General features: G+C 42.1%; 1 protein-coding gene across 1 annotated transcript in view; it reads right to left on the bottom strand.

Moving 5' to 3' along the window:
* Positions 1–15,254, bottom strand: part of LOC144175400 (uncharacterized) — a 73,502-nt gene that overhangs the window by 24,261 nt on the left and 33,987 nt on the right. Inside the window, exon 5 of the mRNA XM_077704482.1 lies at positions 8,700–8,843. Coding sequence (XP_077560608.1) covers positions 8,700–8,843 — 144 coding nt within the window. The remainder of the gene's footprint in view (positions 1–8,699; positions 8,844–15,254) is intronic.

The following is a 15,254-nucleotide window of genomic DNA, read 5'->3' as shown; positions in this document are numbered from 1 at the left end:
AGAGTAAAGTTTTGAAGGAAGCCCCTCGATAATAAAAGTCACGAGGCAACATTAGTGACAACAAAATTAGTGACAACAATAGGTGTCGTGGATGACCTGCTGAATTACTGCACGCAAGTATATCTTTTAAGAATGTGTTGTTCACGTTTGATAACGACTTCGTGTATCAAGCATAAAATATGAGCCCTTAAATATATTGTTTTATCACCATTATTCGGTAACAGTGCATATCACTGTGCTGCAGTACATCACATCTCAGCAGTGAACCATTTCAGTGGCTATTCAGCAACTTCCTCCAATTAAACTGCCGTAAAACCCCAGCTGACGGCACAGCAGCTCTTTTCTGAGCAGAAAATTTACTAAAGGCTCGTTTAACATCACATATTGGGTCCTTGAAGGTGCCTTGACATCATTTCAGTGTCCCGAATCAAATTTTCGAGGTATGTAGAAGCAGAAGTGTATACGCTTTCAGTACGGAGTACAAAAAGAATACGGAAGAGCTGAGTAAAAAAAATTCGAAACATTTAGTGCCGATTGCGAAACGGAATACGAAACACCTTCCATGCGCAAGAACTGCAGCCATTCCAGTTGAGGCTCTTGCTATGTGCACAGAAAATTCAGCACCGGGTGTAGTACGTTAAAGTACCCGCCGTGGCCCACTTTAGCGCACTGGATTACCTAGCAGGATATTTGGCTTTGTTTGCAAAGAAAAGGTGAAGCATTGTCCTGCTGCTTCATGATTAGTTTTAACACGCACAGTAAATACATAGCAATGCAATACCGGGATGTTTTACTTTGCATGTGACATGCCCAGCATGCAACATATGCTTGAAGGAAAAGCTACACGGGAAGGAGGGTACCCGTTCTTGGGCGCCTGTCAACTAGAAGGGCTAAGACCTGAAGCTGTCCAGTTGCGTAATCTGGACTGCACCTTAGCTGCGAAAGCCTATACTCATCAAAGGTCCATCTCCATTGGAAAACATTCATGCTGCTTTCGGGTGCTGTACTTGCACGCCTCACAAGTTGCCGTGTTTGTTGTGTTCCGCTTGCTGAGCACCGTGCTACTGTAAAGAGATGTGTGAGATCTTTTTAGAAAGCTGCTGAGGAGTATATCGGTCTACTTGCCTGGAGCCCTCTCTAGCGCGCCACAAAACATACCGAAGCTTCCATTTCCACCTGTCTCTCTGCAATTTGTTTCGGCCATAAAATCACAACTGTACACATTCGAAAAAATAAATACGTCGCGACGCGGGAAGGAATATATCCAGTCCGGTATAACTAAAGCACACATTATATCTCGGCAATATAGCTGGCTGTAAGCAGTCAGAACGTTTATTTATGTATAATACACTGCTAATAAAATTTTATGCTGCTGTAAGCACAAAGAACAGACGAGGACAATAACACCTGAACAGTTTCTCGCGCGTGAGTGACAAACAGCATTATGTTCCGGGTGCATCTTCTGGAGAATAGTGGCACTTGTCGCTGGTTACGAATACCTGCCCTTAGCTCCAATAGAATGAGAAGGAATGTTTGACCTGTTTTAAGGCGATAAACGGAAGCACAGTGCGGCGAGCAGCGACGTAGCGATGCAAGAGTGACTCGCGTCTAATACTACGGCGTAGTTAATTAGCTCCAAAAATATGAGAACTTTTTTACACCTCGTGGAAAACAGAACACCGCTGCAGCTTCAGGTGGGAAGCAGCTCCGCTAGCGGTCAGTTAGGGCGCTCTTTGTTGTTGTTTTGAATTTGTTCTTTGACGCTCTGTTAATTTGTTGTCTTTTCTCAACTCCATTCGAACAAATATTTTCATGTACGCCATTATAAAGCTCGTTATTTCGAGCCGGAAGAGAACTCTACCTGCTCGAATAAACGAAAGTTCACACTAATAAAAGTGAATATAACAGCAGTACACTTCAACTGGGAAGCCCTAGGGCATGTCAAGGCGTTGGTGCTCGAGAAAGCCCGTGATTGCAGCCTGCCTTTTTTCATTAAACACGACCGTCAGCACTTTTTCCGCTAACAAATGAATGTAGCGGATAGCCTCATCTTTGCCTTCTTAAAAAACGGAAGAAAATACGGGTGGCACTTGGTCCGGTCGTGTGACTTCTGAGCTGACGGCCGCACTATGCTTTGTCCTTGACCTCCTTACCTTCATGGGCAGCGGCATGTGTGATTTTCTCCTGCTATACGATGCGCTCATCCTTTCGCCCACCGCACACACCACTCTAATCGCGTCCTCATCAAGAGAGTTCGCGAGAAATGTGTCTTCCAACGTCCGCCATTTGGGATTTAGATTGGTTTTACCATTTTTTGCCTTCTCCGTTCTATACAGTCTAGTGTGCAGCACAGGGTGCGTTTCTTTGGCCGTTTCTGTAAAGCCAAGGCGTCGGCGTGCTAACGCGTTGTTCGAATCATCCATGACGGGGCCTGCTCGGGTTCAAATTAAAGGTCTTCTTTATACATCGACTTCTTATGAGACTTCACAAATTCAAATTATTGAAGTTTTAGTTGACGAACGTATATTTTATAGGGAAATAATGCGTTAGTTCCCCCAATTATGCATTTTTCGGCTAATGCACTCGTCACAAAGTTGGCTCATTTTGGTTATTTTTCTTCCTCTTCGGAAGTTTCTTTGCCGCGCTTTTGTTGTGAAGTCTTTCTTTTCTAAAGAAGCCGTACACAACACATACTCTTTTGATGATGTTCAGTTTCTGCAAAATTTTTAGTTTTGCATTTTTTCTATTTTTATTTTTCAAAAGTTTTTACGACCAATTATCTCCGTTTGCGCTATTATGAGGAAAAAATTTGATATTTACGCGAATGATGCATTTTTTGTTAACGCACGGCGTGATATTTTTGGGTAATTTTTACTACATGTTTATTCGCATTTCCAATGTTCTTTCCCGGAATTTCTTAGCCAAGACTTCGCCTCTTTGGCGGAGGTGTACGAGAAGCATGTTATTTATTTCGTCACTTCCTTTTACTGACGTTTATTGCATATTTGTATTTTTTGTTTTCCAATGTTTCGTTATAGCAGCGACCCCCATTTCCGATATTACAACGATTTAGTTTGTCACTTCGTGAGTTCTTTGCAGCGAGTGGGAAAAATACACGACCGCTTTTAAATTGAATGGGACTGACCTTATTTCACAACCGGTTGCAGGAAGACTTAGAAAAAAGGCTGCTGAAACAGCTGGAGAGAGCGCTGGCCACCTTACACCAACAGAAGAAAGTTTGCAATGACGAGAAGAATTGCAACACAAGGGGAGTCCAAATCAAGACAATTGGAAAGATCAGGTACAGAATGAAAACAAATCACACAACGATGCACTGGGATTACAGACCTTATGATGCAACTTTCCGAATGAAAACGTTGAAGCGGTGACTTGTCTTCTAGTGAAAACAGCATTCAACATTGTATGTAACAAGTATTGGCTCATTTGTGAGCCAATACTTGTTAACAGGAGCTCCCCCCGACAGTTTTACTTTGGGACCTCCTTCTGTACTAATAACAACGTGCAATGTGTAGGCACCGAAAAATGTTTAATAAAATCCTTGAATCCTGAAATCGTTGAATTTGTGTGCCGCAGTTTGTGCAGCATTTATTCACGTTCCAAGGTTCTTGTTTATGGGTCTTGTAGACTTCAATGTTCTCTTTTATACTGGAAATCCTGGTTAGTGTGTCGTGATTACTGATTACACCTAACCTATAACAAGTGCATAGCTTGCAGTTTAACATGGAATTGATTGTAACGATGTCAACGTTTTCAAATGCATCGGAAGTATGTGAGAGAGAAGGAAGTTTACCATACAAAACGAATCATTAGTTTTCGCGAAACTGTGAGCTCGGGCAAGTTTTCATGCGCGGTGGCTCTCTAAACAAGAATTTACTAAGCATTTTAGCGAGCATCGCACCTTGGTCAATATCTTCGGGAGCGGCCACCGCACCCTCTGTTCCGATTCCGTACACCAGCGCATTCCACTTCTACTAGTGGTCAAGTATACCGTCCGCGTGTTATTTCAGAAGCTCTGAGTCCGACTTACATCAAACTTCCGTCTCCCGCAGCATGATTTTATACCCCGGTAGGCACTGAGAAATCGTCTCGCGTTGTCGCAGCTTTGGGTCAAGGCTATGCTGGCTACGTTCCAGCCCTCTTTACTGCCCCTTCAGGCATGGCGATACTCTATAGGGGCGGCATATTTTGCAATGTTCATTTCCTCGCACATGTCAGGCATATTGCCAGCTTATAATCGGGATATGTCTTATCGGTATGTATGTCGTGTCAGAGGAGGTGTTTGTTTGAACTCTGGCGATAATTTAAATACAATGTAGACTTATGCAGAAGCTCGTGCCAAGAAATCGCAACGCCGGTGGTTGCCGGATTAGGACACGCCGTGCGCCTGTGTACAGCGCACGCGAGAAAGCATTTCTTTTGAAAGCGCACGTCGCCGATTTGTGGAATGCAGAGTCGCACGCTTAATTTAGCTACACGTAAAACCTACCGAGTTTAAACTGTTGCTGCAAATATTTTGTTTTTTATCCCTAAAGATCACGGACGAGTTAGCAACACAATGTAGCTGGGTATGCTTGGTTTGAAACAGTCCGTTCGGAGCGACATAGTTCGAATCAATTGGGAGGTGTCCCATCCTACCAGCAGAATTAAATCAAGGGGAAAAAAATAGAGCGCGACTAGGCCAACAAAAAATCAAAGAAGACAGGACAAGCACTGATCACGTTGTCCCGTCATCTTTCTGTTGTCGTTGTCCTAGTTGCGCTCTAATTTTTTTCACGAACACGCACCAATTTTCCCAACAGCGTGTTGTGCAAAATAAGTAGTGGCGTACTATAGTTGTAAAATGATGGAAGGAGTGAGAATCTGTATAATCGTACTTGCCTATCACCCAGAAAAGTATGGTGTCAATCATTTCTACTTGGCAAGAAATATTAGTTTATTCTCCTGCAAGATTATGAAATCGATATCCAACTGGCAAAAGTAGCTTTGAATGCTGCACAAATGAACGGTGCTATTCGAGCGGTATGATGCTATTGGTATATTAGAACACTGATATGTTAATCCGAAAGAATTAAGCACCCCGTTACCTGCCAATTCGGCGTCTGGCGTAGGTTCCTGACGCGTACGTTATCGAGTGATGCTTAAAAAAGGACTGACCAAACATAGGGGACAAAAGAAACGAAACACATGAGGTAGACTTGGTACTAGGATTAGAGCCCGGGACCTGCGAAACGCGCACCCGCACTAGATAACTGAAACTTAACCTACTAAATGCGTTGTTGGCTTCGGCTTGCACACGTTTGTTAAGAACACGTACTGAGATCTACACAAGTCAACCGAGTATGGTAATCACACAAGTAGAAGAGTACGTTTATGCTATTACCGTATATGGGATATTAGATACATAATCTACTGCTTTTCCATTCCCACAAGCAAATAGTCTTGGCTTGAGTGTTAACATTATTAATCAAGTACGCCTTTTTACGCAACCAGAAAGAAGTTTTCGAATAGTATAAAAAGCGTTCTCAACATGTTTTTCTTCATTTTGATGAATAATAATCTAACTGCGTTTGTTTTGGTTGACCCATGCGCTGCACTTGTAAAACAGAGGTTTCTTACCGCAACGTGGAACCGCCAATGTTTTTCCAGCAGTCCGAAGAACGCCTTTGCGCCGTACATATTTCTTGTTTTATATCAGCACGTAGAGAAAAGCTGATACTGGCCAGTGCAATGCTGCTGCTACGAAAAGTGCAGGGGCGTCCTCCAAGTTCATGCCATTCGACAAGAGACCTCGATGTCGTCGTGTAGCGTGGTCAAGAACGTATTACCGGGAATACTTTCAATTTCAAAACCCTCACTCATCAAGGAAGTACTGGTGGCATTAAATTTCAGCAACTCTACCATGTCTGAAATAAGAAATGAGATGCTATCCGTGTATTTATTTTACAAACAGATCAACAAATGAATTGCGCAGCTTGTTATGTAGCTCAGCGGTAACCGCGAAGATCGATTTTCCGCAAAAATTCTTCACAAGGCTTTAGGTCTTTCGCCATCTTGTCGTAGTCAAAGGCCTCTTGAGTACCACCATGGGCTTCAGGAATGATGTCTTCCGGAACAAGGCCCCGCATCTTCTCAAAATTATCGAAAAAACGAAACTGCAAATAAATAATAAATTGTGACACAGTGTTAAATCACTTCTTACATTCAAGCAATCAATTCCTGAAGTTTCCCTTTGGCTGTGTTTGTTAATAAGGTAAGCATTTTATATATAAAATGAATAAAACTGCGTAAAAATACCTTGACACCGGGCTATGTCTTTTTCTTCTTGACCACTTAGGCCATCTGAACAGCCTGCAAATTTTTCTAGAAGGTCTTGGAACTGTCAAGTAGATCCAGCTCTATAAACAATGAGTGCAAATAAGAACATCAGAGAACCAGGAGCAAATATTCCTGCCACAACACTGCACAACAGTAAAGTGATTGTCCTGCGTCATCTGCTAGGAAGTCGTACACTTTATGTATGCTTGTGTAAGAGATTTCATAGCACTATTCTTGGGTACTTATCTTTTGCCATGAGGACGACCCTTTAAAGGCATCTTGGTCAAAGGCAGCTGTCTTTATAAGAAGGGGTGTGTGTGAAGTTCCGAGAAAAAGTTTAAAGGTTTGAAAACGCACCTTGAAATTGTGTGCGCAATGCCCACCTATATCGTGAGCACGTAAAGCGGACTCACAACTTCACCTCTGTATAAAAGCTAACGAAGAATCTAGATGAGAGGGGGATAGCTAATATAATCGGTATAACTAGCGTTGCCTCCCTCACGAATGGGCCGTTTTTTGGCTTCCTCATATACCAGGATAGAATGATTTAGGAGTATCGGTTGGCTTTGTGCGAAACCCACCCATTTAGCCCTAATTCCTGTACTAGGTATATTTATCTAAGCATGTATGTAAGAATGAAAGCTAACAAGTTATTGTTATTTAAAAGCGGTATTTAAAGGTTGTTCCAACTTTTGTATACAGCTTTTCATGACTAATCGTCTGTTTTATACATAACAATCTAGGGCACTGTATACATAAGTTGTTTAGGATATGCGGTTTTATTGTGAGTTTCGGCCGTATTGTCGGACCAAATTATCTTTAAAAGCCTGTATGTTTGAAACCTTTGGCAACAAAAAACTGCATTCCAAGTTTGGCACCTCCTAGGTAAGCACGCTATTCATAAAAAAGGCGTGGAACGTTGCACTGCTGCAGCATAGCTAAGTGATCAACATACCGTCCAATGAGTTGTACTTGTCACATGTAAATTTGAGTTCCAAAATGTTCCTGTGATTGGAAGCACACCCAAATGAAATTACCACCAATTGTGTTTAATGAAGGCACAGCATTTGTTCTAACAAAATCAGGAAACTAAAACCAGCAGCGTTTTACTTTCCTTGAACCTGGCGGTTCAGGAGACTCATCGTTCATCTAGGTTTCTTGTTGACGAATACTGCAAACTAGTTTGGTGTATATTGTCACAGGTTACAATCAAAGTGGAGATCTACCCGTCGTATGTTCAATCAATGAAAGCGATACGCCCCACATTTGCTTTTCTATCCTATGTTCAGTGTCAGTTTACAGGACGCGTATTTGCCAAAGCTTAATAAATCTTGTTGAGCTAGTTGGTTCACGCTTACTTGGAAGAATAAAATGGGCGCTAAAGAGACGACGACGAAGTAGACACAAAGAAGGCACACAGGCACCAACTTCCAACTGTTTATTCAAGAAAACCAGGCTTACTTATACACAGGCCAAAGGTAGCGTGTGTGCAGACCTGTCAATTGCTGTTACTATTTTATCGGTGAGCCGCCAGCAACTGCTAACCCCTTGCAGAATTATTGAATTTTATCTGTACCTTTGCCCTGTGTATAAGTTAGCGTGGTTTTCTTGAATAAACAGCTGGCAGTAGGCGCCTGTATGTTTTCTTTGTGTATACTTCGTCTTTGCCTCTTCAGCACATTTTATTCTTTCCAGTATTTGACAAACCTGGCCGCCAGATGCAACCTATTTCACCCTGTAGTGACACCATCGCCATCCTCCCCGTCAGCGCCCAATATCATGACGGTGCCTGGCCAGCGTCACCAGTGCCACGCGACGACAGATGGAACACGACTGAACGCCTGGGTGGTCGCATGTTTACGCCGCTCCCACTTCTCGTCGGGTCTACGCTTGCCAAATAAATGCAGGAAGCCGCAACAACCACACCAACCAAGTCCGCTCGCTACAGCCCACTCGTCACATCGTATTAGAAGAATCAAATCATTAACCACTATGTCGGTACGTTCCACCGGCTTATAAAAACAAAATGTTCTTTTTTTTACCAAAATGCGTGAAATTGACATACGAAAAAATGTTTCAGCAAAATGTTTGCAAGTCTTAAGTGAAAAACATTAGAATCACTGGGGCTGCAGCCCAAGCCATTAGCGTGCTAACCCAAGAATCGGCTCATATGACACTGAAACGAAACACCGACACCTATTCAACAGTTCATAAAGAGAATACAGTGTATTCCAAGTGAACCAATTCATGGCGCTAGTAGGGGTGCGTCTAGGCGGCATGGTTCGTCTATGACGCTTACGGGAAATTCACGTCAAGCGCAGTGCGCCACCAAATGTTTCACAGAATTGCAATATTTGCACTACTTCACGAAGATTATATGTCGGACGGTTTCTTATCCTTTCCAGAAGCTTGGTCTTCAGGAATGGCTTGGCAATGGAGAAGAGTATCTTAAAAATTGCCGGAGTGTTGGTGACGTAAAATCCTTTGATACGCACCGGAAAGCAATCCTTTAAGAAAAGCAGGCCCTTATTATCAATGAGTCGTTATTCGCTTTCGAGAATCGCAAACATAGTAGGTTAGAACCAGCAGAAAATCTGAACTAAGTTTTCTTATACCGAAAGTGTGGTGCCCACCAACCCTGGCACAGAGCGGGAACTCAAGCACGCATTACCATTACGAAAAGTGTTATATATATATATATATATATATATATATATATATATATATATATATAGAGAGAGAGAGAGAGAGAGAGAGAGAGAGAGAAATAAGTATTGGCTACTAAAAACACCTCGGAAAGCAAAGGAGAGAATGCGGTAGGTCAAAGAAACCGTTGCCCGGCTGGTGGGATTCTCGACACTTTTTTTCTGGCTTTCAATATTTTTCACCTGTTTCAGTGACCTACTGCATTCTTACCTTTGCTTTCCGAGGCACTCTTCATTGCCAACCTTTATTTCTGCCTGAATTCAACGAGCCCATTCATCTTCATCTGTTTCTATGACCGACCGCATTCCCCCGTTTGCTTTGCGAGGTTTTCTTGACTGCTAACCCTTACTCTCTCTCTCTCTCGTCTCTCTCTCTCTCTCTCTCTCTCTATATATATATATATACATATGTATATATATATATATATATATATATATATATATATATATATATATATATATATATATATATAAATATATATATATATATATATATATATATATATATATATATATATATATATATATATATATATATATATATATATATATATATATATATATATATATATATATAGTAAGGAAATGAGGGGCTCGTTGAGGAAATACAGAAAGATAGGTCAGCAGTCTACAACGCCAAAGGATGCATAGGGGTGTGGTTAGGCTCTTTTCTTTTTCACTACGGTTAATGAAGTAAACACTTTTTTAAATATACAGAAGAAAGAAAGAAAGAAAGAAAAACACGCGCCCAGAGTGGGGACCGAACCCACGCCTTTCGATTACATGTCGAATGCCTTACCAATTCGGTCCCCACTTGACATAAACGTGGGTTCGAATACCATTCGAACCCACGCCTTTCGATTACATGTCGAATGCCTTACCAATTCGGTCCCCACTCTGGGCGCGTGTTTTTCTTTCTTTCTTTCTTCTGTATATTTAAAAAAGTGTTTACTTCATTAACCGTAGTGAAAAAGAAAAGAGCCTAACCACACCCCTATGCATCCTTTGGCGTTGTAGACTGCTGACCTATCTTTCTGTATTTTCTCAACGAGCCCCTCATTTCCTTACTATATTATTCTGCGAAAGCCTAGCGAGGGTCTCGGTTCTGGCAGCCTTGATGCCTAGGTAGCATAAGAGGGCTTCCCGCCAGTTACCCGCTCTTGACAGGCTGTAGACGTTTGAGTCACGCCCCGGGGTTTGAAAAGAAGGTCCCCTTCTCCCCGTGTAGTCAGAGTGGCGCTGGCTACCACCCTCAAGCGTCAGATACACTTCTAGTAAATATAAATAGCCCAGAATGTGAAGGAGAACACAGTCGCCCAGATTGCCGAATTGGTAAGGCATTCGACATGTAATCGAAAGGCGTGGGTTCGGTCCCCACTCTGGGTGCGTGTTTTTCTTTCTTTCTTTGTTCTGTATATTTAAAAAAGTGTTTACTTCATTAACCGTAGTGAAAAAGAAAAGAGCCTAACCACACCCCTATGCATCCTTTGGCGTTGTAGACTGCTGACCTATCTTTATATATATATATATATATATATATATATATATATATATATATATATATATATATATATATATATATATATATATATATATATATATATAGTGTAAGTAAAGAGTCGGATACACAGCAAGAACAATAACAAACAAGGTTTACTTACGTAGCGGCAACGGTACTTGCCTTCATCAGAGTACAGTTACATGATTTTGCTGTCGCAAACATTTCGAACACATTTCTGATATAGGTTTGCAGAAAACTGTGAGAAGGAGCGGAAAATGTTTCGGAAATGGAGAGTGTGCATACAGTCGGGCTACGCCTATGTTACAACAACAACAAAACACACACACACACACACACACACACACAAAAAGGGGGGGGGAGCGAGAGAGAGAAAAAGGGGTCGTGTTAACAATGCAGCGTTCAAGGTTGCACCATGACGGGTCAACGTACGCCGCGCGGGCTGCAAGTTCAGACAATGGGGGAAACTGGACAACCGCGGTATGAAAAGAAAGGTAAGAGTATACAGTAAGGTATTCAGTGGCTGGGGAAACTGGTTGGGGCCGAAGCGAAGATGGGTGTGCCCCCCGCGGATGAAGAAAATAGATAGGGGGCACAAAAGAGCATTTCACACAAGCTAACAACTGAACAGGAAATAGGTAGGTTCACAAAAGGTTAAACATGAATAGATCACAAAGAGTTAAACATTCTTAAGTGGTGGTGGGAACGAGGCCTCCTTCCCCAGGACAAATGGCATTGTTGAGCCGCATTAGGCTAATAAAGCTGCTGTATTAGGAGAGTTTCTGCGAATTCTGATTGGAAACTCGAGGGTAGGAATAATGAACATAGTTATAAAAATTATGAAGCCGCTAATTTTAATCGAGGGATAAGCACGTTAGTTTTCCGTAACTTTCATTGATTCCAAGGGTGGCAGACCCAAACTTATAAATGAGATAAGATTCCCGAACCTCGCGGTCGTGGTGCGTTTTGAAGGCGAATTCTAAAATCGTTGCTTTGAGATGTTCAAATGCATGCCCGGAACTGTTCACATGTCTTGACAGGGGCAAATAAGGGCAGCTTTTTGCACGAGAGCGGTGATTATTGAACCGTATTCGGAAGGGCGTTTCAGTTTGGCCGATATATTGTTGCCTACAAACAGTGCACTCAAGAAGATATACGACACTAGCGGTGGGTGTCACAGTTAAAGTTACCTTTTATATTTACGTTGTAGTCTGAAGCCGTGCTGGTGGCGCGCTGTATAGTGGTCATGTGTGGGCATACTTTACACCGGGGTTTATTGCAGGGCATGCAGCCAGTAGTTGCCGGTCGGTTGATACGAGAGTTAGTAAGAAAGTCACCTACATTCTTATTACGCCAATAGACAACGCGTGGTGGTTCGGGGAATATGCTTTTTAAGCGGTCACTTTGCATTAGGATATTGTGATGTTTTTTTAGCACGGTTGACACTCTTGGAGCGGAGGATGAGTGGGTTAAAACTAAGTTAGTTTGCGGGTTCCCGTTCGGGGCTTTTTTCTTACAGATTTCGTTACGGTCTAATTGGTTGGCTCGCACAATAGCGTCGTCGATTACGTTTTCCGGGTATTTTTTATTCAGGAGGGCGGTCTTGAGTTCTCGACAGTTTGAGTCAAAGTCGGCTTGGTTTGAGCAAATTCTCCTAAATCGTTGGGCTTGGCTGTAAGGTATTGCTGTCTTGCAGTGTCTGACATGGCTACTTCCGAAGTGCAAATACTGCCGCGTGTCTGTCGGTTTTCTATACAGTTTAGTTTGAAGCCGACCTTGGAGGGTAGAAGTTTACACTGTGTTCCGAATAGGAATGAGCAGGGGAAATACTAGGATGGGCTAGGTTAAATGCCTCAATGAAGGTGAGGAGCTCCGCCTAACCGTGTTGCCAGATCATGAATATGTCATCAATATACCTTTTATAGTACATTGGCTTTAAATTTTGGGTGACAAGAAAGTTTGATTCGAGGTGAGCCATAAAGATATTAGCGTACAGGGCGATTTGCCCCTCCAGTTTCTATATATATATATATATATATATATATATATATATATATATATATATATATATATATATATATATATATATATATATATATATATATAGAAACTGGAGGGGAAAATCGTCCTGTCGGTAGCGTAGCGGTTATCGCACCAGACCGGTATTCTGGAGGTCGTGGGTTCGGATCCCACCTGAAGGGCATTTTGTCTCCACTTTCTTTCTCTCCAAATTCTGTATCTGTTTCAATGACCTACCACATCCTCGCCTTTGCTTTCCGAAGTTTTCTTGACTGCCAACAATAAGTACTGTCTTATTACAACGAGACCCTCATTTCCTATTCTGATTCGCTACATGCATAGCGAGGGCCTCTGTTATGGCAATCTTGATGCCATAGGGAGCTTAAGAGGGTCCAACGGTGGTCGACCACTCTCGACATGTCATCGACACTCCAGGGACGGCCCGGGGGTTAAAAAGAAGATCCCCTTCACCCCGAGAAGTCGGAGTGGCGCTGGCTACCACCCCCAAGCACAGGAAAAAATTACATTGATATAAATACCCCAGAAACTGGAGGGGAAAATCACCCTGCCGGTAGCGTAGTGGTTATCGCACCAGACCGGTATTCTGGAGATCGTGGGTTCGGATCCTACCTAGCGGGCATTTTTTTCTCCACTTCCTTCGTCTCCAAATTCTTTATCTGTCTTAATGACCTACCACATCCGCCCCTTTGCTCTCTGAGGTTTTCTTGACTGCCAACCATTATTGCTGTCTTATTACAACGAGCCCCTCATTTCCTATGTATATATATATATATATATATATATATATATATATATATATATATATATATATATATATATATATATATATAGATATATATATAAATATATATATTTTTTTTTTTTTTGACTGACTGACTGACTCATCAACGCCAAGCAACAACGGGTAGGTCTAGAGAACTGAAATTTCGCGAGTACATTCGCGTAATAACGGAGGGGTTCACTAGGGCGGGACCTTCGGAAATAGCACTCGTAACTAAGGAAAAGGGCGAAATGGGGATGTCGTATTATCTCGGTCCCCGTTCACATATCGACGTGGTTTTTGCTGATATGTCTAGCTCTTAAGAATATATAAAAAGTAATTTTAGGATTTCGCCCTAACCAACACTATCGAGGTGATTCCGCAATTCGGAATAAGATGGTGTTCCTAAATGTTCTCCAATACACCTTTCACTGATTCATTTATCTGATTGATTTTTGCTAACATATGTTACTCACACAAACGCAGAAAACCAATGTCAAGGATTTCAATCGGCGAAGCCGGTAAAAGGGCCAAATTAGTTTTACAAATGACACGCCTGACGAGCTGAAAGGCCGCAGATATTACGCCCACGCCTAGCCAAACTGCTGGTGCAAACGGCTTCAAATTTAATGGCCACATTGTGATTACGGTGTTAGAGCTCAGTATTGCTGAAAATTTCAAAAATTACACCACGGAAAAACTGAAAAGCGGTGAAATAGTTTTTCAGATATTTTTTTATCGCACACCATTTGAGAAATTGAACTGGCTTTCTGCTGAAGTAGGAAAATCACTCAGGAATCTTAACACTTTTCTACTACAATTTTCTATTACACCCACTGCATAGGTGCCAGCAGGATTTCAGGGGAACGGTGTGTTTTTACACATTCCTCAGTTACCACACAGCCCGTTGATATAACCAGTTCAGTTTTTGCAAATGGTGCCAATTCAGTTGCCCAAAAATAGATTTGAGGATTTTTTCCTAACATGCACAGATAAAAATGCCGGCGAGATTTTTCTTTATGAAGATGATATTGAGTTCAATTTTCCTGCCTTCGCATACCGCCCGCCATCTGCTGGCGCTTTCTGCAACCACGCGTCTTCGGAAGGAGCCCGTGTCATCTATACCTGTAAAAAGAAGTGCCCGACTGACTGACTGAGTGACTGACTGACTGCCTGCCTGACTGACTCACCAACGCTCAACCAAAACTGGTAGGTCTAGAGATTTGCAAATTCGCGAGTACATTTGCGCTGTAGCGCAGGGGCTCACTAAGGAGGGAGTTTTGGAAATCGCGCTCGTAACCGAGGAAAAGGGCGAAATTGTGTTTTCGTATATTCACGATTAGCTCTTTCACTCATTCACATATCGAACCGCTTTTTGCTGATATGTGTAGCCTATAAGGATATCTTTTTAGATATCCTTAGTGTTGGTTAGGGCGAAACTATAAAACTACTTCCGAGTAGTTTTATGATTTCGCCCTAAGTAACGCTATCGAAGTGATTTCGGAATTTCGGACTAAAATGGGTGTACCTGAGGATTCTCCACTAAATGTTTCATGGATTCATTTATGCTATTGATTTTTGCTAGCGTGTGTTACTCATACAAATGCACAAAATCTATTTTAAAGGACCCATGAAGAGGAAACACAAGTTTGGTTCATTCGAAAGATTGCCTCGTTAGAACCGTAACGACACCACTTATAACGCAAACTTCGCTCAAATAAGGTACATAATTAGGAAAAAAGGAAATGACCATGCGACCCACCAGCTCATTTTCCGCAACAGAACCTATGATGTCACTCGAGAATGCTCTGCGATTGGCGGAGGCCGGCAAAAGCAAACGCATGTTAGGCAGGGCTTACAGTTTGCACAGCGAGCTAAATGCCGTGAAAAATAC

The sequence above is a fragment of the Haemaphysalis longicornis genome, unplaced genomic scaffold (assembly GCF_048455015.1).
Source record: "Haemaphysalis longicornis isolate Haplotype H1 unplaced genomic scaffold, Haemaphysalis longicornis Haplotype H1 scaffold_3, whole genome shotgun sequence".
NCBI lineage: Eukaryota > Metazoa > Arthropoda > Arachnida > Ixodida > Ixodidae > Haemaphysalis > Haemaphysalis longicornis.
Note: the sequence above shows the minus strand (reverse complement) of the source record. Positions and strands in the feature narration are given on the sequence as shown.